Source organism: Antechinus flavipes, chromosome 1 (genome assembly GCF_016432865.1).
Source record: "Antechinus flavipes isolate AdamAnt ecotype Samford, QLD, Australia chromosome 1, AdamAnt_v2, whole genome shotgun sequence".
Classification (NCBI taxonomy): domain Eukaryota; kingdom Metazoa; phylum Chordata; class Mammalia; order Dasyuromorphia; family Dasyuridae; genus Antechinus; species Antechinus flavipes.
Window position 1 is genome coordinate 295,670,612 of NC_067398.1, and position 24,580 is coordinate 295,695,191.

At 33.1% G+C, this 24,580-nt stretch overlaps 1 protein-coding gene across 2 annotated transcripts in view; it reads left to right on the top strand.

Moving 5' to 3' along the window:
- SNX29 (sorting nexin 29) overlaps positions 1–24,580 on the top strand; it is a 692,162-nt gene that overhangs the window by 30,024 nt on the left and 637,558 nt on the right. For both annotated transcript variants that reach the window (XM_051962973.1, XM_051962964.1), the window contains exon 4: positions 16,897–17,021. In XM_051962973.1, coding sequence (XP_051818933.1) covers positions 16,897–17,021 — 125 coding nt within the window. The remainder of the gene's footprint in view (positions 1–16,896; positions 17,022–24,580) is intronic.

Consider the following 24,580-nt stretch of genomic DNA (forward strand, 5'->3'; position numbering starts at 1 on the left):
GGAGACATCAAAACTATTTTCTAAGGAGTGATTTTCTTCAGACAATTTCTATGTTTCCTTTTCCAAAACTCTCATTTCCTTTCCCCATTTTTCTTCTAACTCTTTTAATTACCTTTTTGAATTCTTTTAAGAGCCTTGTAAGATGAAGACCAACTTACATCACCCTTTGAGGCTTTAATGTCCTTAGGATTTGAAGTCTGTTCTTCCTTGTCTCTATAAAGGCTACGTATGGACAGAACACTTGCTTATTTTTAAAGTTTGAAGTCTGCTCTTAGGGCAAAGTGGAGATTGTTCTAGTCTTCTTCTACAAGTAGCAGGGGCTTTACTCTGTGTGGCTGGCTTCCTTCTCATGCTGTATGGGTGTGATCAAGTCCTACACATGCTACACAAGTTATATTGGAGTGAAAGGGCTACTATTTGTCTTCTATAGTTACGTTGGATGCCTCACAGCCAGTCTGATGATTCACTGGCTTCTGATCCAGGAGAGAGTAGCAAAAGTTGCTAAGATTCCTACCAGATACTCTGGCATGAAAGCCTCTCTGCCTTGGATCTCCTTGCACTGTATTGTGCCTTTGTGAGGTTGCAGTATCCCTCTGTCCAATCGAAACAGATCTTGCCTGAAATTCTTCCAAAATATCTTCTGCTGGAAATTTGTTACACTCCAAATATTTGTGGTGTCTGTTGCTCCAAAACCCATTCAAAGGCTTGATCTGGTGTTGATCTGAGGGAAGTCAGGAAGAGTTCAAACAAAGACCTGTCTGCTCTCTGCCATCTTGCCTCTGCCCTCCTGTCCTAAATTCTTTAGGCTTCTATTCGGTTTTTTTTTTTTTTTTTTTTTTTTGAATTTGCATTTCTCTAATCAATAGTAATTGAGAGCATTTTTTCATATCACTATAGGTGGTCTTAATTTCTGCATCTGAAAATTGTCTTTTCATATACTTTGATCATCTATAAAAGGGGGAATAGCTTGTTTTCTTAAAATTTGGATCAGTTCTCTATATATTTTAGAAATGAGGCCTGTACAGTTCCAATGATCTTATGAAGAGAGCCATCTACACCCAGAAAGAGGACTGTGGGAACTGCATTTTCACTCTTTTTGTTGTTGTTTGATTACATTTTGTTTTCTTTTTCATTTTTTTTCCCTTTTTGATCTGATTTTTCTTGTGCGGCAAGATAATTGTATAAATATGTATACATATATTGGATTTTAACATGTCTAACATATATTGGATTATTTGCCATCTAGGGGAGGGGGTGGAAGAAAGTAGGGGAAAATTTGGAACACAAGGTTTTGCAAGCATCAATGTTGCAAGCAACAATGCTTGTTGTTATCCATGTATGTTATTTTGAAAATAAAACAATTTAATGAAAAAAAGAAATTATGGGAAAAAAAAGAAATGAGATCTATAAACACTATATGGCTATAAAATCTCTTCCCCCCCCGGGCTTTCTACTTCCCTTTTAATCTTGGCTGCATTTATTTTGTGTGTATAAAACCTTTTTAATTTAATGTAATCAAGTTGTACATTTTACATTTCATAATGTTCTCCTTTGGCCACAAATTGGTCTCCAAAAATCTGATAGGTAAACTATCCCTTACCCTCCTAATTTGCTTATAGTACCACCCCTTTACGCCTAAATTATATATCCATTTTGACCTTTTTTGATATGGGCTATGAGATGAGATGTAGATCTAATGACATATTATTTTTCAGTGTTGCTAGCAATTTTTTTTTTGTCAAATAGTGAGTTTTTATTCCAGAAGGTGGGCTTTGGGTTTATCAAACGGTAGATTATTATAATCATTGGTTATTGTGTCATGTGTATCTGACATATTCCACTGATCTACCACTCTATTTCTTGGCCATTACCTTATGGTTTTGATGACTGTTGCTTTACAATAGAATTTTAGGTCTAGTACTGCTAGGCCGCCATCCTTTGCATTTTTCCCCCTATTTTCCTTGCTATTATTGCCCTTTTGTTTTTCCAGGTGAATTTTGTTATTGTTTTCTAGCTCTGTAAAATAATTTTTTGGCAGTTTCATTAGTATGGCACTGAATAAGTAGACTAATTTCAATCAAATTGCCATTTTTATTATATTAACCTGAACAATAATCAATGAACAATTGATATTTTTCCATTTGTTTCGGTTTGACTTTATTTGTTTGAAAAGTGGTTTGTAATTGTGTTCACGTGGTTCTTGGGTTTGTCTTGGCAGATGGGCATCCAAATATTTTATTTTGTCTACATTTATTTTAAATGGAATTTCTCTTTCTATCTCTTGCTGCTGGGCTTTGTTAGCAACATATAGGAATACTGACTCTTTTCCCATATTAATTTTGATAACATGGATTTGTTTTCTTTCTTTTTTTTTTAAAAGCTTTTAATTTTCAAAACATATGCACAGATAATTTTTCAACATTGATCCTTGCATAGTCTTGTGTTTTTTCCCCTCCTTCCCTCCACTTCTTCTACATATTTATATAATTTTCTTGTTGCACAAGAAAAATCAGATCAAAAAGGAAAGAAAATAAGGAAGAAAATAAAATGCAAGCAAACAACATCAAAAAAAGTGAGAATGTTATATTGTGCTCCACATTCCATTCCCACAGTCCTCTCTGTGGGTGTAGATGGCTTTCTTCATCACAAATTCATCAGAACTGGCATCAATCATCTCTTTGTTGGAACAAGTCACATTTATTAGAATTGATTGTCATATAATATTGATGTTGTTCTGTACAATGATCTCCTGGTTCTGTTCATTTCACTTTGCATCAGTTCGTGTAAGTCTCTCTAGGCCTCTCTAAAATCATCTTGAGTAGTTTTTGATTGATTTTTTTAGGGTTCTCTAAACATATCATCATATCATCTGCAAAGAGTGGTTATTTTGTTTCCTCATTGCCTATTCTGGTTCTTCTATTTCTTTCTCTTTTCTTATTGTTACTCCAACATTTCTAGTATAATATCAAATAATTGTGGTAATAGTGGGCATCCTTGATTCACCCCTGCTTTTACTGGGAATGCTGATAGCTTCTCCTTATTATAAATAATGCTCTTGGTTTCTGATAGATGCTACTTATCATTTTAAGGAAAACTTCATTTATTCTTATGTTCTCTAGTGTTTTTTAATAGGCATGGGTGCTATATTTTATCTAATTTTTTTTGTATCTATTCAGATTATCATATGATTTCTGTTAGTTTTGTTATGGTCAATTATGCTAATAGTTTTCCTGATATTAAACCAGTCTTGCATTCCTGGCATAAATCCCATGAGTTTGTATTGTATTATTCTGCTGGTAAGTTGTATTCTCTTTGCTAATATTTTATTTAAAAATTTTGCATCAATATTTATTAGGGAGATTGGTCTATAATGTTCTTTCTCTGCTTTGAGTCTTCCTAGTTTAGATATCAGTACCACATTTTTGTCATGGAAGGAATTTGGCAGGATTCCTTCTTTGCCTATTTTCCCAAATAGTTTATATAGTATTAGAATTAATTGTTCTTTAAATGTTTGATATAGTTTATTTGCAAATCCATCTGGTCCGGGAGATTTTTTCTGAGGGAGTTCATTGATGGCTTTTAAAATTTCTTTTTCTAAAATGACGTTACTTAAGTATTTGATTTGGACTTTGCTCCTGCCAAATATACTTATGAAAGAAGGAGAAAGAAAAGGAAGAAGGAAGGAAGGTTAGAAGGGAAACAAACATTAGAATCAGTCAAACAAAGCCAACAAAATGATAAAAATAGAAGAAAATGTAAACTACCTCATCGGAAAAACAGCTGATCTGGAAAACAGACAGATCCAAGAAAGACAATTTAAAAATTATTGGACTACCTGAAGTCCACAAGCAAAAAAAAGCACCTGGATAGCATTCTCAAAGGAAACTTGCCCTAATGTATTAGAACCAGAAAACAAAACAGTCATTGAAAGAATCCAGCGATCAGAAACCCCCCCAAGAATTCAAGTATTGAGGAGTCACAGTCAGAATTACTCAGGATTTCGTAGGGTCTACAATAAATGATTGGAAAGCCTGGGATACTGCATTCCAGAAGATAAAGGTCCTTGAATTAAAACCAAGAATCAACTACCCAGTAAGACTAAGCATCATCTTTCAGGGGTGGAGATTGATCTTCAGTGAAGTAGGGGACTTTCAATAATTTCTATTGAAAACACCAGAAGTAAAGAGAAAATTTGAACTATAATCATAGGACTCAAGAGAAGCATAAAAAGGTGAACAGGAAAGAGAAAAAGCCACATTATTTAAAGTTTAAATAGTTTACATCCTTACATGGGGAAATGATACTCATGAAGTGTATTTTTTATCAGGAAAGTTAGAGGGGAACATAGACAGAGGGTGTAGGTATAAATTGACTCTGGGTGATGATGTTAAAGAAGGGATGGAAAAAGATTTGTACTGGGAGAAAGAAGAAAGGGAAGGCAAAATGCGACAAATTAGATCATCTGAAGAGGCAGAAAATGGGCCTTTATAGTAGAAGGAAAGAAGAGAGGGAGATGAACACTATCTGAAATTTAATCTCATTAGTTTTAGCTCGAAAAGGGACTAATATAATCCATTAAGTATAAGAGAAAGAAAAAGAAGGGGCTAGATAGAAGAGAGAGTAGAAAAACTTGTAGAAATAATAAGAGAAGGGAAGAGGGGTGATAGGGAGGGCAGACTGAGTGAGGAGTTGGTCTGAAACAAACACTACTAAGGAGGGATGAGGTGGAAAGAGAAAAAAAAGTATATATAGGGGAGAAAATAGGATGGAGAGAAATATAAGAGTAGTTAAATAACTGTTAATGTGATTGGGATGAAGTCTCCCATAAAAAGGAAGCAGATAGTAGAATGGATTAAAAACTAGAATCCTACTTTGTGTTCACAAGAAATACATTTGAAACAGGAAGATGTATACAGAATAACGTAAAAGTCTGGGAGAGAATCTATTTTGGCTTCAGCTGAAGCAAGAAATCTGAGATATAAGTTCTGATATCAGAAAAAAGAAGAGCAAAAATAGATTTAATTAAAAGAGATAAGGAAGGAAACTGCATCTTGGTAAAGGATACCATAGATAATGAAGTAATATTAATACTAAACATATGTTCACCAAGTGGTATAGCATCCACATTCTTAGAGAAATTAAACCATTTAATAAGTAGCAATAGACAGCAAAACTATACTAGTGTGGGACCTCAACTTCCCCTTCTCATAATTAGATAAATCTAAACACAAAATAAACACAGAAATTAGGGAGGTTTAATAGAATCTTAGATAACTTAGGTATGATAGAATTCTGGAGAAGATTGAATGGGGATAGAAATAAACGATTTTTCTGGGGTACATAGCGTCGACACAAAAATTGCCGAAGTATTAGGGCATAAAAACCTCACAATTAAATGCAGAAAGGCAGAAATAGTAAATGCATTCTTTTCATATCATGATGCAATTTAATAAAGGGGCAAAGTATGATAGACTGAAAACCAGTTGGAAATTTTGAACAATCTAATTCTAAAAAATGAGTGGATGAAACAACAAATCATAGAAACAATCAATAATTTTATCCAAGAGAATGATAATAATGAGATAACACACCAAAACTTATGGAATGTAGCCAAAGCAGTTGTTAGGAGAAATTTTATATCTCTTTAAAATTAAAAAAAAATTCTTAAATATTTCCCAATTAAATTAAACTTTTAAAAAACTTTAATCTTTTAGTTTTGAATGTCAAGTTCTTTACCTTGTTCCTGTCCTTCCCTCAGGCAAACAATATGATAGCAATATATATGTATAATGTAAAGTCATGCAAAAGATAATTCTATATTAGCTGTATTGCCAGAAAAAAACACACAAACACACACACAAACCAAGAAAAATAAAGAAAGTGAAAAAAATAAGCTTAAATCTGTGGAGTTCATCTGTGCTCTCTTGGAGGTGAGTAGCATTTTACATAGATGGTATTTTGGAATAGTTTTGGCTTGGTCAGAGTAGCTAGGTCTTTCGTGTTGTTGGGTCAAAGGATATGCATGGGTTTATAGTTGAGCTCTGTTCTTAATGCTTTATTTTTTTTTCTAGTCTCTCTTTGTCCTCTCATCCACTCTCACAGCCTTAATCTTTGATATTATGAGGATGAAACCCAAGTCTTTTTTTTTTTTATTTTTTATTTTTTATTAAATCTACCTGCCTCCTGAGGCCCAGAGTCACATTTCCAAGTGCTTCTGGTCTAATCCAACTGAAGCATGGTGTACTATAAAGAGTACTCAGTTCATATTAATGAGATCAAGGTCAAAACTTATCTTATTTCTTATTACTTGGTGACTTTGTACAAATTATTCTGTTTCTGCAAACCTCTGTTTGTTCATCTATAAAAGGGAGTTATTTGTTTATCTGCCTTATAGCACAACTATTAATATTTTTAAACTTTAAAGCACTGAAAAATTCAAACTTTTACAATTATTTTGTCCCAAACTGAATTTGTCACTTTTTCTGCCTTCCTTGCTTTCTCAATTTCAGTTAGTGCTGCTAACATTTTCCAGTCATTCCCTGTTGAAATCTTGAAAATATCTTCTCTTTTTTTCTTTTAATTTATTTTATTTTTAATTAATGGAATAAAATAAATATTTTCTATAACATAGTACATAAAAAGGATAATTGTACATGAAGCTATCAATCTACTAATGCACATTTTGTTATTCTTTTCAAATATATAACAAAATTATCATGTAAATTTCTCTTTTTTTTTCTCTTCTCCCTCCTCTGTCTTAGAGATGGTTACTATTAGTCACAAATAGGTGTGTGTATCTATGTATTTCCATGTACATATATGTATGCATGTATATATGTAAAATTATTCTATACAAACTTGTATTTATCAGTTCTTTTATTATGACTTTTTTCTTTGTACCTTCTCCCACATCTAAATCCTACTCAATATATTTATGCCATTTGTCTAATTTTTCTTCCTTTTCTTATAGATATCTTGTCCTCTTATAAAATTGTAAGCTATGTGTGAGTGGGGATTATGCCTTATTTCGTCTTTGTAATCTTACTAGAGTTGCACAATGTAAACATATATTGAATTAAATATATTCTGTGCATTTCTTATCTATAGCTGACATTTATTACTTTGTGCCGCTTTGTTCAGCATTCCTCTCATTTGAAATGACCTTGTTCTTGCCTTTGCAAAGTACCAAATCAAAGCTTTTATTTTTACACAAAATTCCTCCATCCTTTGTGCTTTCAAGGTGCTTTGCATGTGCCTTTATTATCCATAATTACATTCTACATTCTATTTTTGTTTATATGTATATATATCTTATTTCCTTTATTAGGCTTCTTTACATGGAGTGTCAGTTCCATGAGGGTAGAGAGTAATTGTCATTCTTTACATTCCTTTTAGTGCCTAGCATAATGTTGTTTAGAAGTAATAAGAACTCAGAAATGCTTGTTATTTCATTATCCAAATAGTTTTGCTAACATTTGAATTTTTTTCATTTTCTGTTGTGTCACCATATATAATGGGTCATGCAATTAAATCTTAAAGAGATAGATGTTTATATCAAAGGAAATCACAGGGGGATTTTTTTGACTTCAAGTTTATGTTCTTGGAAGTGTCCCTGGGAAAAAGTGGCAGACACTGATGTGGCTCCATTGTTTGGCAGAATTTCTTCAGGTTCTGTTGATTAGTTTTCACTGGTACCTTTTCCCAGCTTTATTTATTTTCTTTCCCCAGAAGAAAAATGTTTGCTAATTTTTAGTTAAAATGATTCCCTAGTTTGTCAGTCAGACTTTGGTTGCTGCAAAAAAGGGACTTTTAGAGGGACTTTAGAGTATTATATAGCAGGATATGGACATCTTCTACACAGTTCAGAACCTTCATATATATTCAGTAAGAAAAACCATCATTGTGACTTTCTGACAGAAATCCTTACTTCATAAGTAGCACCATTATGTTCCTACTGATTTTTTTTTTTGAAAGATAAATTTGTTAGAATTTTATAGTCCTTAGCTGAGGAAAAAGCGTGCCCTCTATAAAAATTGATATTATATGCAAATATGATATTGAATTAAATTTAAGAAAAGTCACCATGCATTATGAAGTATTCAGTGTTTTGGTATAAGTAAGTTTTGGTGTAAACTTTTTTGATTTTTTGAAGTGGAAGACTTTTTTGAACTTTTTAGGTGAGATTTACTTGGTTTCTTCATCCTCATTGATCCACTATCCTCTCCCCAAAGCTGCTATTATTCTTTCTTTTTATCTCCTGTGGAAAAAGTATCTTCTTAGTGCAATTGAGACATGTCATATGTATTCACTTTAGAACTTAAGAATTGTAATGGTTTCCTGAGGCGTTTCTGTTCCTCCTTCTAGATGTCTCTAGATATTAATCATATGGTTCTTATTTTTTTCCTTACCACAGAATTCACATGCTGGACTAGGCTTCAAGGCAAGGGGACATCAAAAGGAGTTTTATAACTGTCATCCCTATTAGAATTTTGTAGAGTTTAATAATATTCATTCCTATCTTCCCCCAACTTCCAACCGGGACAAACCATTTTTACTTATAATTTGTAGCACTTTAATTTGTAAATAATTTTATGGCTTATGTTTTTTGAATATTTTTAAATTTATTTTAAATTTAATTTTCTTTTTTGGGGAACTTCTATAGGAAAAATCTATGGGGACTTTATAGTATAATTCACCAGTTTGTATTGTACTATTTTCTTATCAATATTTGAATAAACTTTCATATTTTTTATAGGTTGCTATTTAACTAAGTATTTCTGTAGTGAGAATTTTGTTTTGTTTTTTAGTTTGTTGTAGTTTAATTATAGTTCAGCATTGAACTTAAGAAAGCCATATGCTAGAATATTATAGTATCTGGGACAGTGGCATGACAAGAAATCTGAGAAATCACAGATTATGAGATACTTTTTAGCTAGCCCTCTGTGATCTTCTTTATTTTTTTATTTTTTATTTTTAATAACTTTTTATTGACAATCTTCTTCTTTAGTAGATCTTCTAGCAAGTAACCAATATTATGGAGTATTTGAGCTGTTGACTGTTTCCCTTGTTTATAGTTACCTAATTTGATATATCCTCTTATTATTTCCACTTTACAAATAAGGAACATGGAGCTCAGGCATATTTTAATTTGCCCATGGTCTGTTGAATAAGAGAATTAAGATTATAGGCTCAACTTTCTTATTCCTAATCTGCAGCAAGCTGCCTATAACATTTGTATTGAGAAACTAATTTTTTTTCTACTTTGTTGTGAAGATTATTCTGTTTTATATTAACCACTGCTTGGAAAATGGACAAGAGACACATCATTGAAAAGTGGGTCATTTCCTCTAGTTGTATTTCCTAGGAGTAAGTTAATATAATTGCCTTGTCCCTATATATACACCACTACTACCACTAATGTATACTTTAGTATACTATAATACTATAATGTATGTTGTTAGAATGATATAACTCCATGTTGCCACTTGAGTCATTGTTGTAAAAATATAAAATTATAAGCATTTCATTTATTGTTAGTTTTTATCTTTTCTCTTCTTTTTCTTCCTTCCTTCCTTCCTTCCTTCCTTCCTTCCTTCCTTCCTTCCTTCCTTCCTTCCTTTCTTTCTTTTCTTTTCTTTCTTTCTTCTTTCTTCTTTCTTTCCTTTCTTTCCTTTCTTTCTTTCTTTCTTTCTTTCTTTCTTTCTTTCTTTCTTTCTTTCTTTCTTTCTTTCTTTCTTTCTTTCTTTCTTTCTCTTTTTTTTCTTTCTTTCTTTCTTTCTTTCTTTCTTTCTTTTTCTTTCTTTCTTTCTTTCTTTCTTTCTTTCTTTCTTTCTTTCTTTCTTTCTTTCTTTCTTTTTTTTTTTTCTTTCTTTCTTTCTTTCTTTCTTTCTTTCTTTCTTTCTTTCTTTCTTTCTTTCTTTCTTTCTTTCTTTCTTTCTTTCTTTCTTTCTTTCTTTCTTTCTTTCTTTCGCCATATTGTCTACCTTTCTCCGCTTTCCATTTACTTTATCTCTTTCTCCTGGATCAATCTTTAGATTGATCATCCTAATTTCTGTTGGAAGAATTCTGTCATTTTCTTTGTCCATAGTGTGCACAGTGTAGGAAAATTGTTACAAGCGGTATTATTTATATACAAAAAATTTCTTTAGGGATGTCCATTCTTTTACACTTTTAGTTTTAAATTCCCAAAGTTTTTCGTAGTCAATTATTGTGATAAAGAAAAGAACACTTAAAAATTCTATGTATAACCTGAAGATTAAGCTAACTTACTATTCTAATTCTTAAGAGTTAAATAATTAATCCAAGACTTTATAGAGTGACCTATTTCAAACAAACCTCTTGTAAAATCTGTTATATAGTAATGCTTTTAAAAATGCACACATCTCTTCTTTTGTGATATATTGTGACTCAATTGACTCTTGCAAGAGTAATCATTCTTATGAGAGTATCAGATGATTATAGAATTACTTGAGTAAGGAAAATCTGGCCCATTTTTATATCGTATTTAACTTATGCACTTGCTTTTCTCAAACAGGCCTTCTGAAAGCTATGCTATGTTAAATGATCTTTTGATATGACCTTACAAAGTTAATTTAGGTTATCTGGTTACAACCTGGGAAAACAGTGCTTTTGTTAACTTTTTGCTAAAACAGTGTTTGCTTTTTAACAATTGCTGTAAAAAGTATAACATTCCTTGCAATTAAGTAGACCAAGCAATCTAGGATAGGGCTCATTAAAACAAATATTTGCTGAGTCCTCAAAATAAGCTGGTTGTCAATGCTCTTTGCAGAGATACTAAGTTTGTGGACAGTTTTAACCTTAACCTAGAGAAGTGATTATTAAAAATTTGAAAACAAGTGTTAGACTTAAAAACTACTAATTATGAGGGTAATAGGACAAAAAAAAAGTCTGAACAAAATGCTCATAAAACACAGACCAAAAAACCCCAAGAAAAATAAAGTAAAAAAAGATATGCTTCAATTTTCGTTCATACTTCATCATTTCTTTCTCTAAAGGTGGATGACATTTTCATTCTCAAGCCCTTTGGAACTGTCATGTTCACAGTTGATATATTGTAGTTATAATATTGTTGTTACTGTGTATACTGTTGTTCTGGTTCTGCTCACTTCACTTTGTATCAGTTCATATAGAACCTCCCATATTTTTCTGAAACCATTCTGCTTGTCTTTTCTTGTAGTGCAGTAGCCTTCCATTAGAATCATATACCACAACTTGTTCAGCCAATCACCAATTGTTGGACATCCCTTAAATGTTCGATTCTTTGCCACTACAAAAGGAGGTATTATAAATATTTTTGTACATATTGGTAGACATTTGTACACATTTTCCTTTTATATTGATCTCTTTGGAATACGCTTACTAGTGATTTGGAATACCTTAGTAATGGTATTGTTGGGTTTCAGAAGCTTTGTATGCACAGTTTTATAGAACTCTTTGGACAGAGTTCCAAATTGTTTTTCAGAAAGGTTGGATCAATTTACAAGTCTACTAACAGCGAATTAATATTTCAACTAATGTCTCCAACATTTGTCATTTTCTTTTTCTGTCATATTAGCCAATTTGATAGGTATCAGATTGTACCTCAGAATTGTTTTAATTTATATTTTTCTAATCAATAATGACTTGCAGCATTTTTTTATGACTTTAGATTGCTTTGATTTCTTCTGAAAGTTGCCTGTTCATATCCTTTAACTATTTATCTATTGAAGAATGACTTATAGTTTTATAAATTTATCCTACTCATTTTCAGTCCTATTTATTCAACTAGACAGCAAATTATAACAAGTTTTTCAGCTATGGCTCAACAAACCAGTCCACATTTATGTTTAAATGATTTGAATGTTCATCTGAGATCTTGGAATTTAGGAGAAATTTGTCTTAGATAATTTTTAAGCTGCCTATGATTGTTATTAATTAATAGGTATATTTTGTGTCTTTTGTCTTAATGAAATGTGAAATTGTTTCCTTGCAAGACATGTAAGAAAGTTAAAACAGTTCAAAAATTATTTTAATCTAATTTAATTTTAATGTAGTTTTAAATTAAAATAAATTTAAAATAAAAAAATTTACCTTTCCTCCCCTCACCTATTCTCATCTCAAGTTGAAAAAGAAAAAAACAAAAACAAAATAGAACCCTGTTACAAACATATTTAGTTAAGTAAAACAAATTTCTTTATTAGCTAATATCTAAAATATGTTTCATACTGCACTGAGTTCTTCATGTTTCTGTTAGGAGTTGGATAGAATGTTTCATCACGAGTCCTCTGGCATCCTGGTAGTATGCTGATCGGCATTTCTGGGTGTTTCAAAGTTGTTTATCTGTAAAGGATTGTCATTGTATAAATTTTTCTCTTCATTTTAGTCTGAGTCAATTATGCAACTCTTTCTAGCTTTCTTTTCAATCATATCCTTTATATTCTTCCTTCCTCCCCATAAACATTTATCACATACTTAATAGATGCCGAGCATCCAAGATACAAAGACATAATTGACTTTAGGGAGCTTACTAACTATTGACACTATCTATTCCCTAATTTCCCAATTTTGTGTCATTATATATGTATATAGGGAGGGGTATGCATTCTTTCCTCCTCTAAGAAGTTAAGATGAGATGAGTGAAGTTTAAATATTAGTTGTTATTCCCCTTTCTTATTGTTTGTATAGATTTCTGTTTATATACTCCAAATATGTAAGAATTTTTCTTAATCTTCTTTTCTGCTTTCCCTCATCCCCTTATCTTTTCCTTTTCTTTCCATTTTTTAAAGATAAGAACTCCTTTCAGACCTTTTATTTAACTTTTATTTTAAGATTAAATATACTATGTACAGATTACCTCTGTTTCTGTGTTTAGTGTTGTCTTAAATTTTAATTGGGTTTCTTTCAGCAAGTGGTGGCTCATGTCTTCTGTTTTTACTTTGCACTCTGGTTCTAATTGACAGTTTTCTTTGAAAATTTCTTAAAATATGATATCTAGATCCTTTATTTTGGTCGTGGCTTTCAGATATTCCAATGATTCTCCCCCTCTCCCCACCTCAGTCCAGTGATTTTCCTCTCCTAGATCTACTTTTCTGGTCATTTCTTTTTTCTATGTGATGACTTACTTTTTATTCTCTTTTTTTCAGTATTTTGATTTTGTTTTTATATTTCATATTGTTTTATGGAACCATTGTGTCCTATTTGGTCCATTCTAATTTTCAGGAAATTTAATGCTTGGTCAAGGTTTTATATACTTTTTGTGCAAAGTTTCAAATTTTCTTTGAGGCTTTGTTTCCAGATGTTGGGAATTATTGTCTTCTAGTTTTATGTTTTGAGCAAACCTAGTTTGTTATAGTATGTTTCTTTTCTTTTTTTCCTCTCATTTTTCCATTCTCCTTTCTGACTTCAGAGTTTATGTTTGGACTAGGCTTTAGTGCACTTCTATAGGGAATATTTGGGTTAGTCCTGTTGCTTTCTTGGGTTATTGAGTGTTGGGTTATTCTGGGATTCCAGGGGCAATTCCGCTTCAGCACCTATGAGTTTTTAGTTCTCCCAAAGTGATTTGTCTCTAGGACAAAGTTTATTTGCTAGCTGCATGGTCATGAGCCATAATCTCATCTGGCTTTCTGGCTAGCTTTAATAGCAAGTTATAGTTGTTACCATCTGCAACTACTTATAGACAATTGCTTGGATTTGAAGCAACAATATACCTTAAAATTTTGCTTTCATTTTTTCCCCATTCCCACTCCCACCATTCCCATTCAGGCCTTCATTGCTTTTTTGCTGAGGCTTTTGCACTGTGATTTTCACTGGTCTGCTTTTAGTATCTCATACCTCTGATCAATCTTTTGTTGATATTATATTAATCAGTGTAAGATTCTGGTTAGTTTTCTGGAGGTCTCGGGACCAGCCTTGTTTTCAGCAGAACAATCACCACAAGAATAGTAGGGGATAAAGTCCAAAGTCTTTATTAGCTCCTTCATAGTCGGTTTCCTTCACCTGGATGCGGGCTAGCTTTCTGAAGGCCTTCCAGAATGGGTCTTGGTTTCAGTGGAGGAATGCTGGAGAACCACCATAAGCTGGTCAAATCTTCTCTCTCAAGGAAGCAGGAGAGACACCAGGAGAGTCTCTATCTTTAAGTCTCTCTGGCTGAGTTTGTCCCAGTTTGTAATCTATTACAATTACTTCATTAGAGTATACTGAGTGTAAACCCATCATTATATCACTAGGGGACCATTATTTGTTGTAAGATTAAATCAATCATACTGAACTAGAGAACTCACATGCTAAATTGTTATTCCACTGAGTTAATACCTTATTGCAGGATTACTTAGTTCCTGCCCTTTACAAATCAACATCAGATTGTCAACATCAAAGTGGGGAATTGAACCAAATCCCTTGGACTTCAGAATCAGTGCTCTTTCTCTTGTACTTTTTCTGTTTTCTTGAAACATAGACCCAGAAAATTTTATTTCATTAAACTTATCTGAAATTGTCAAAAAAATTTGAGTTCCTTTTAGAGGGATTTCAGTATTCGTGTGAGATGGTTTGGGTAGACAACTCTGCAGCCATATAGTTCATGGTTTCCAATGATCTAAATAGAGATATGACTAATTGAATATGATATACAGTGATACACAGAAAAGAGTTTAGAGAGGATGTAGTTTAGGACTCAGCATTATCATGGCTAGCTTTTGCATAGCACTTGACAAATAGCACTTTAAAGATGTCTTGTCCTTTTATCCTCATAACAAGCTTGGGAGGTAGATACTCTTATTATCTCCAATTAACAGATGAGGAAACTGAGGCAGACAGAGGCTTAGTTAGTTGCCCAGAGTCACATAGTTTATAAGTTATTGAGGGCTGATTTGAACCATGATCTTCCTGACTCCAAGCTCTATTACATTTTTTTTTTTCCTTTTGCCTTGATAGAGGGGAAAATGAAATGGACTCTTCTCCATCAGGGATAAGTAGGTTTATTTTCCATAGCTGGAGCCAAGGATGTAGGGAAAAGTGGTATAGGAAAGGAAATTAGGTTGTTTGTGTCAAGTGGTGGACTTAGCCCTTCTATCAACAAGCATGGAATTCTTGACTCCCTCAGACTTACCAAATATATAATCTTAAACAAAGTTCTGGATTTCTATTGTCTCATCTGAAAAATGAGAAAGTTGGACTTCACAAACTTCAGCCCTAAATTTATGATTCTCTGAATTGGTGAGCAGCAAGAATTGGAGGAATTTGTAGAAAAATGTGATTTTTGTGCTTTTCCAGTTCACTTTGTTAATACCCTGTGATAACAGGGTCATAAATTTAGAGCTAGAAAAGAGCTTGAAGGCATTATAGCCCAACTCTCTTTTTACAGAAACTGATATCCAGAAAGTTTAAGTGATTTGCTCAAAGTAACCTACTTTGTGAAGCAGGATTCAAATTCAGGTTTTCCAGATTCCAAGTCCAGGGCCTTTTCCACTATGCCATGTAGAGGAACTTTGGAGAAGTAAACTTGAAAGAAGTGTACTTGAATCAAGATGTTTACTGAATGGAATTGATGAGACAATGGTTATCTAGTTTACATATGCTTAGTATGGTGATGTAATAATTCTACAGTTGATGTAATTGTAATAGGGTATTTAAACTGAGGACAAAGTCAGCCACAGACACTCTATCTTTGATCAGCCTAGTGGTTGCTCTCCTCCTTCCTGCACTATGGGGGAGACTGGGAGACTGAAGGAGACAATAAAGACTTTGGACTTGATTCCTGATTATTCTTTTGGTTATTATTCTGCTGAGACCGAGTCTGATCCCAAAGCTCTCCAGAAAGCTAGCCCGGACATTACAATGCCATACCATTATCACTCATCATTATTCTAAATAGTTTTGTATCCTGGTTACCAACTATTTTTAGATGAGGATTTTTACCAATTCTGGCATTAACTTATAAAACTGAATCTATGGCAAAACATCAATCATATACCTAACAAAGCAAGGAACAAGAATTTTGAAGTTCTGTTGTTTGTCAGTAGTAGATGGAATGTGGCATAAACTTCCATACAATCTCTAACTTGGTACATTGTTGTTTTTTCCCCCCTCAATTTAGTATTTTATTTTTCCAAATACATGTAAAGATAGTTTTCAGCATTCATTTCTGTAAGACTTCGGTTTCAAATTTTTCTCTCCAAGACAGCAAGCAATCTGATACAGGTTAAACATGTGCAATCCTTTTAAACATATTTCTATATTTTTTTATGTTGTGTAAGAAAAATCAGACCAAAAGGAGAAAAAAAAAAACATGAGAAAGAAAAAAAACAAAGGAGTTAAATCCATATTCAGTCTGCATAGTTTTCTCTCTGGATGTTGATGGCATTTTCCCTCCCAAATCTACTGGAATTGTCTTGAATCAGTGCTTTGCTGAAAACAGCCAGAACTTAGTACATTGTAAATTCAGTCTGTGAAAATATAAACTTGTTACTGTAAAAGTGTGAAGTGAATTAAAGCCAAATTTGTAACTCGTGAATAGGAAATGATTAACACTCCCACATGAACTAATTTGTTTCTAAATTGGCTTTTTCTTCTCTTCCTGCTTGTACAAATTTCATTTCCCTTATTGTATGAATTGTTACTGAGTTTTAATAAGTACAATGATATGGTTAAACTTTCTGGTGCTCCCATGTATTAAGTAAAATTAACATAAAAAAATTGTTTCTGATATGTCCCACAGAAGTTAATTACCAAGTGTTTCCTTAGTATGCTGGTATCCATGTCTACATTGATGTTATGCATTCCTGCCTAGTGTCCAAATCAAGTGCATCAGGATGTTGCTGCTGATGTGTTTGTTATTCTCTTCTCATGATATTTGTTATTCTTTTTACATGATGGTTTGTTTAATCATTTATTCTGTTGCAGAGTGACTTGTCTGTGTGCCCAGTTTGAATCTGTGTTACAGCATGGCTTGAAGAGGAGTCGTGGATTAGCATTAACTGCGGCAGCAATCAAACAGGCAGCAGGATTCTCTAGCAAGACAGAGACAGGTACTGAATGCACTTTTGAGCAGAGGATGACATTTTACTCCTATTCTATATTGTCTAGGTATTTGGTACATGGAAGGGAGTGAGAAAGAGAATAACTTAAATCTCAAGACTTTATTTTTTAACTTCAGCGAATAATTCATTGCTAAATGAATGTTTTCATTCATCTTTATTCTTGATGCAGAATTCTCTTTTTTTAATATATATTTTATTTTATTTTATTTAATAATAACTTTATATTGACAGAATCCATGCCAGAGTAATTTTTTTACATTATCCCTTGTGCTCGTTTCTGTTCCGATTTTTCCCCTCCCTCCCTCCACCCCCTCCCCTAGATGGCAAGCAGTCCTATATATGTTAAATATGTTGCAGTATATCCTAGATACGATATATGTTTGCAGAACTGAACAGTTCTCTTGTTGCACAAGGAGAATTGGATTCAGAAGGTAAAAAATAACCCGGGAAGAAACACAAAAATGCAGATAGTTCACATTCGTTTCCCAGTGTTCTTTCTTTGGGTGTAGCTGCTTCTGTCCATCATTTATCAATTGAAACTCAGGTCTCTTTGTCAAAGAAATCCACTTCCATCAGAATACATCCTCATACAATATCGTTGTCGAAGTGTATAATAATCTCCTGGTTCTGCTCATTTCACTTAGCATCAGTTCGTGTAACTCTCGCCAAGCCTCTCTGTATTCATCCTGCTGGTCATTTCTTACAGAACAATAATATTACATAACATTCATATACCACAATTTACCCAGTCATTCTCCAATTGATGGGCATCCATTCAATTTCCAGTTTCTAGCCACTACAAACAGGGCTGCCACAAACATTTTGGCGCATACAGGTCCCTTTCCCTTCTTTAGTATCTCTTTGGGGTATAAGCCCAGTAGAAATACTGCTGGATCAAAGGGTATGCGCAATTTGATAACTTTTTGGGCATAATTCCAGATTGCTCTCCAGAATGGTTGGATTCGTTCACAACTCCACCAACAATGCATCAGTGTCCCAGTTTTCCCGCATCCCCTCCAACATTCATCATTATTTTTTCCTGTCATCTTAGCCAATCTGACAGGTGTGTAGTGGTATCTCAGAGTTGTCTTAATTTGCATTTCTCTGATCAATAATGATTTGGAACACTCTTTCATGTGAGTGGTAATAGTTTCAATTTCATCCTGTGAAAATTGTCTGTTCATATCCTTTGACCATTTATCAATTGGAGAATGGCTTGATTTCTTATAAATTTGAGTCAGTTCTCTATATATTTTGGAAATAAGGCCTTTGTCAGAACCTTTAACTGTGAAGATGTTTTCCCAGTTTGTTGCTTCCCTTCTAATCTTGTTTGCATTAGTTTTGTTTGTACAAAGGCTTTTTAATTTGATGTAATCAAAATTTTATATTTTGTAATTAGTAATGGTCTCTAGTTCATCTTTGGTCACAAATTTCTTTCTCCTCCACAAGTCTGAGAGATAAAGTATCCTATGTTCCTCTAATTTATTTATAATCTCATTCTTTATGCCTAGGTCATGGACCCATTTTGAGCTTATCTTGGTATATAGTGTTAAATGTGGGTCCATGCCTAATTTCCTTGATGCAGAATTCTCAAAGCCACATTAGGTTCTGAACATAATCCAGGATCCTGCAGCAGGATATTGTTGTAAAATGTATTTATTTCATAAATGTGGCATGGCAGTTGGCAGGAAATTTTTTCTTTCTTTTAATATTATGCATGTGAACAACATGGTATTTCATAATTTTGTCTTTAAAAACTAAAGCCTCAGTTTGCAGTCGTTTTTGTGTGATATATTTTTAAGTTTCTGTTGCTAAAGAAGATTATCCATGTGTGCCATACTGCAGTCTGTATAACTTATTTTGACTATATTTGAAATTGTCATTTATAATTACATCAGTTCTAGGGAAGAAGCCATGGTTTAAAAGTATTTTGTATTTCAGGTCATGTCTGTGCTTCCCAACATAGTTCAAGATTTTGGAATCTTTCTCAGCATTATGGTAATATTTGTGTTGTTGCTAATTAAAATGCATTGTCTTATAATTGCCATCATTTCATAATGGAAATGAGAGTTAATTGTGACCAATTTCTGTTGAGAATGTATACCCAGACTTTTAAATATTTAGCATCAGGCTGGAAGGGGCCTGGGACATCATTGAATCCAACTCTCAATTTATAGATCAGGTTGCTGAGGCCCAGAGAAACAAAATGTCCAGTTCAAGGTCACAAAGCCAGTATATGGCAGAACTTTTATTACACAGGATTCCTGGCTCCCAGGTCATATTCTTTCTGATATATATTTTACGTTTTTTAGATTCTGCCTCTGCTTGATGTAGTTTTTATTTTTTTCTCTTCTATCTTGGCTACTCTTCACTGAAACACAGAGATTACCTTTTCATTTTGACAGAATTCAGAGTTCTTGAGATTAGGCACTGTGTCACTATTGCCTATCTATCATAAAACTTGGCACATGGTAAAGGCTTAATAGATGCTTGTTGACTTATTTCTCAGTTTTAGAAATCAAAGAATTTATTTCAGTGACTCTCTAGAGTCTACCTAATACATCCATAGAATGGAAGTTCCTTAAAGGCAGGAGCTATTTCTTTTTTGTCTTTTTTATCTTTAACACCTTGTGCACAGTAAATATTTCAGAAATGTTTGTTGAGTTGAATTGAATTCGATAAAGTCCAGTCTCCTTGGCCATATTCAGGGTCATGTACAAACTTTTACCACCTCATCTGAAATTGTTTTTGTTATATCTTTACCACTTTCTTTACACTATACTAAAAGTGGACTACATGTCCTGGCCTTAACTCACTATTTCTTAACCTTATAATGAATGTCTTCTTTGCTAATTTAAAATCCTATTTACCCTTCAATACCCAGACCACTTATCACATTCTCTATGAAGTTTTCTATGATTCTCTCATAATAGTTAGAAATGATTTTTTATTTTTTATACTGGCATGGCACTGTGCTTCTCTTATATACTTATTTTTTCTATTTTTTATTGTTAGTTGTATTACTGCCATTTTCCTCTATTTGATAGTAATTTTTCATGAGAATAGTGACAGTGCTTGTTTATTCTTGTAGTCCTCCAAGTGTTCTCCATATTATAAATGTTTAATTTACTTTAAACTGAATTGAAAGTTTAGAAAGATTTCTATATACTTGTTTCTCATTTTTTTCCTTTTTCTTATTTTTTTTCTTTCTTTTGCTTCCTCTGATTAACAAGTATTTTTAGTTATGTGCCTTGATGACTCTTTTTTTTCTTAGCAAAAAAACCCAACTAGTTCCTCAGATAATAGCATGTATTCTATGGGTAGGGCATATGTGGTATCAGATAGGACTAGTACCTCTGTTGTGAGGGCTTGCTGAACCCTTTTTTTTTTTTTTTAATAATTTTTTATTGATAGAACGCATGCCAGGGTAATTTTTTACAGCATTATCCCTTGCATTCATTTCTGTTCCGATTTTTCCCCTCCCTCCCTCCACCCCTTCCCCCAAATGGCAAGAGTCCTTTACATGTTGAATGGGTTGCAGTATATCCTAGATACAATATATGTGTGCAGAACCAAACAGTTTTCTTGTTGCACAGGGAGAATTGAATTCAGAAGGTATAAATAACCCGGGAGGAAAAACATAAATGCAAGCAGTTTATATTCATTTCCAGTGTTCTTTCTCTGGGTGTAGCTGCTTCTGTCCATCTTTGATCAATTAAGGCTCTCTTTATCAAAGAGGTCCACTTCCATCAGAATACATCCTCAAACAGTATCGTTGTTGAGTTATATAATGATCTCCTGGTTCTGCTCATTTCACTCTTGCTGAACCCTTTTTAAGGCTGTTTATCACCTTTGATATCTACCTGGCATTCAATTTTCAGTTCTGGCTACAAGAATCTTCAGCACGGAGAGCAGCTACATTCTAGCAAAACTGTCTTGGTAGACAGGCTTAACTAGATTGGGGATAAACGAGAGGCCTTAAACTCATTGGTGAATTAGGGGAATCTCCACCGAAAGCATATGAGGATTTTCTCTGGTTAATGGATAAATGAGAACAATTTGTTCCAATGTCCATAAAGGCAGTAAAGCAGAAATTATGGAGCACTTAGGGTTTGGTCAGACATCTAAGATACCATGGTTATCCATTGCATCCTGGGCAATTTTCAGTCATTTTGATTGCCACTGGATTCAGGAAGGGAGAATAAGGCTGATAGCTTTGTGCAACTTCAAAGCAAGTTAAAGCATCACCCCATTGTGTTGTTGCTCCTTTTTAAAAAATGAAGGATGAACAATAATAACAAGATATTATATAGGTGTTTCCTCTCCCCTTTTCCCAATTTTTGTGATATTTTTATGAGGCAATGAGATGCATCTCTGAGTAGGTGGGGGTAGTGCGGGTACTAGTTGATTTGAGGGAGCAAAATAATTTTTTTAGGACTTACTTTTTACAGGAGACTCTTAGTCATATTATGTTCTTGGTTCAGTCTGATAAGAAGTCTACTTGTAGCACTGATTGAATGTGGGCAAGTGGAATGCAATGACAGAATAATTTTGTATTTGTATCCCACTGTTTAACACATAGTTAAATTCTTGATTGATCCTATATTTGCTCTTTCATCTTATTTTATCTACCTCTAGATGTCTATGATTTTTATAATAGAGAATAAGTCCTTGCTACACCAGGTTTCTTGTTATAAGAGAGCATCTAATTTAAGACTTTATATTGTTTTGGAGGAATATGATAATTCCCCAACTTTCCCTGCCTCTTTCCCCCTTCCTTCTTTCTTCCTTTTATTCTTGGGAATAGAAGAAGCAACCTTGAGATCATTTGCACCAGAATTTCTGAGACAAAGTTTTTGGTAAAATAAGCATAAATGCAAAGTGGTTTACATAGGACAGGGCAGGAATCTAGTCACAGCTTGCGCTTGAGAAATTCTTCAACTATCCATATGCAACCATTTATTTTTATACCAGGCTGTGGGAAGTTATCTAGTAGTTCTATTAGAGTCTGAGTTCAATTTCTGAAAGCTATTTCTGAAAGTAATTGTATATAGAACACATTCCTTTCCTCATCAAAGTCTAGCTGTATTGTTATGCATTAATTAAAAATAGATTAATTAATTCTCAAAGCTGTTATCTTTGTTTTATTCTGATAAGCATATATTGGTAGCTTTATAACAAATTAGAAAAAAGGGAAAACATTTTTGATAGTTTGTCAACATGCTTTTTATGATTCTTGTCTTTAATGAATATTAATTAAACATTCAGAATATGCTAAATGCTGTTTATCTATGCAGGGCATAAAATCTGATCTCTTCTATTGTTCATTCAGTAAAACCTCACTAATTTATACTCATGGAGTAATTGAAATAGGTAGAATCACAACTGTGATTAGAAACAGTTTGAAAGCTTATTGTTTTCACTAAGTAGTAGTAGTAATAGTAGGGACTGTCATAGAAGGGAAGATTTTTGGAAGTATTTTTAGATACAGTCAGAAAAACTGCATGGATATGTTAAGTTATTGAAGGAGATCTTGAAGAAAAACTTAATCATACTAAATAATGGAAAGGATGGTAAAGAAGAAAGGTAATTTTTTTCTCTTATTAGGAGAAAGATAACTTTCTGCCAACTGAGCAGCTTCTTTCTTGTGCAAGTATCTACTTTGTCTGATTCTTCATAATGAAAAGGCAATCTTTAGACTTTGTCTGACTATGTCAGAGAGGTACCGAGATACAGAGAAGTAAATAGCATCAACTTAATGCTTCTCTTGAGTATTATTCAAACTTTCTTATGCTCAAAAGCAGTTTGAATTAATGAAATGTATTAATTATACAACAGTTAAAAAGAAATGCTGTTTGTCTTTTATTAGGTATTCAAATCCTAAGATTTGAATAAACTGTTTTGGACAATTAGTATACATTGAGGGCCTTAGCAACCCTATTATAGGAAATAGAATAACTTTAGGTTACCATATCAATTGTATATAAATAAATATAAGTACTTCTGAAGTACTTGAAGTTTTAAATAACTTTAAATTTTTCTTGATAACTATGAAGTTTTCTATTATCCTTTAAGAAATGATTAATTAAGTAAGCTAAGATAAACTTTAGCCTAATCTGTGTCCAAAGGAACACAAATTCTGAATAGTAGTCTTTGAATTAATAAATCTTTGCTACGTAGGTGGGTTTTTTTGTTTTTGTTTTTGTTTTTTGTTTTTTTGGTGAGATAAAGTACATTCATTTATGATGGTTATGGTCAGCAACTAAGGAAGTTCCTCAATAAAACATCACTTACTGCACATTCATCATAACACTTCTGTAGAAAGTAACAAATCTAGAACTTAAGCTTTTCTAAAGTATATAAATTTATGGGACTCTGTTGTCTTCTTTTGCTTCATCTCATAGCCATATTTTGTGTTTTTTCAATAAAGTTCCTGTTGAACAGGGATTGTATATAGAACACATTGTATATTATGAATATACAGGTAGGAAAAAGTGGACAGAAATGTAGTTTTGGAGATAGTTAAGTGATTGTGTATAGATTTATGATCTTCTGTAGTAAATAATGAAAATTTATTAAGCTTCTAGGCATAGTATTAGAGTAGGCACTGATCATATAGTCTAAATGTCATATATATACACTTACCTACAAGACTGTTTTATGGAAACAAGGCAAGTGCTCACATGAAGGTTGGAAGATATGGTACAAAGACACTCTCAAGGTTTCTCTGAAGAACATCATGTGTGAGACATGGGTGACACTAGCACAGGACTGCCCAGTGTGGCATCCCTTATCAAAGAAATTGCTGTGCTTGGTGAGCAAAGCAGAATTGCAGTAGCTGTAAAGAAACATGAGATGCACAAATCTAGAGACATCTCCATCCCAAATGGTCATATGGACTATTTGATCCTGACCTATGATAGAGCCTTCCAAGCTCATATTGGACTGATCTTGACTCCAATATTATGATGTCACCAGTCCTCTTTGAGTATGAAGAATGAACACCAAATAAGGATGAGACAGAGAAGAATCCTTATTCTGCAGGAGTTTGTGATCTAAAATTATTATCCAAAATTTACTGACTAATATTTATTGAGGATCTGTTTTGTGTCTAATATGTGATGCATTAAAAATATGAGAGAAATAGGAATAGTGGTCTCTACACTTAATGAATATGAATTTTAGATAGGAAGATAAGACTGACATATGAATCAAATAGGGTTCAATAAAGTAGCATTAAAAATGTTAGTGCTTCGTCTCTTCTATACAGTTTTAATTACATTTGCTAGATTGGAAGTGATAATAGTGAATTATTATTTTTATCAAGAAAAGAGGATGTTCAGTTACTTTTAATAGTAAGTTCTGAACATAGAAAACCTGAGTAAGTCATATAATAGTAGCTCTGGAACATACCTGAGGAATTTTTCATCTCCTTTGTTTTACAGATGAATGTTGATTTGAAAAGATTACTCTTGACAATATAGAATCCATATTACTAGCTAGTTTCTGTGGGACTAGAATAGAGGTAAAGAAAGGACATGTTCTCT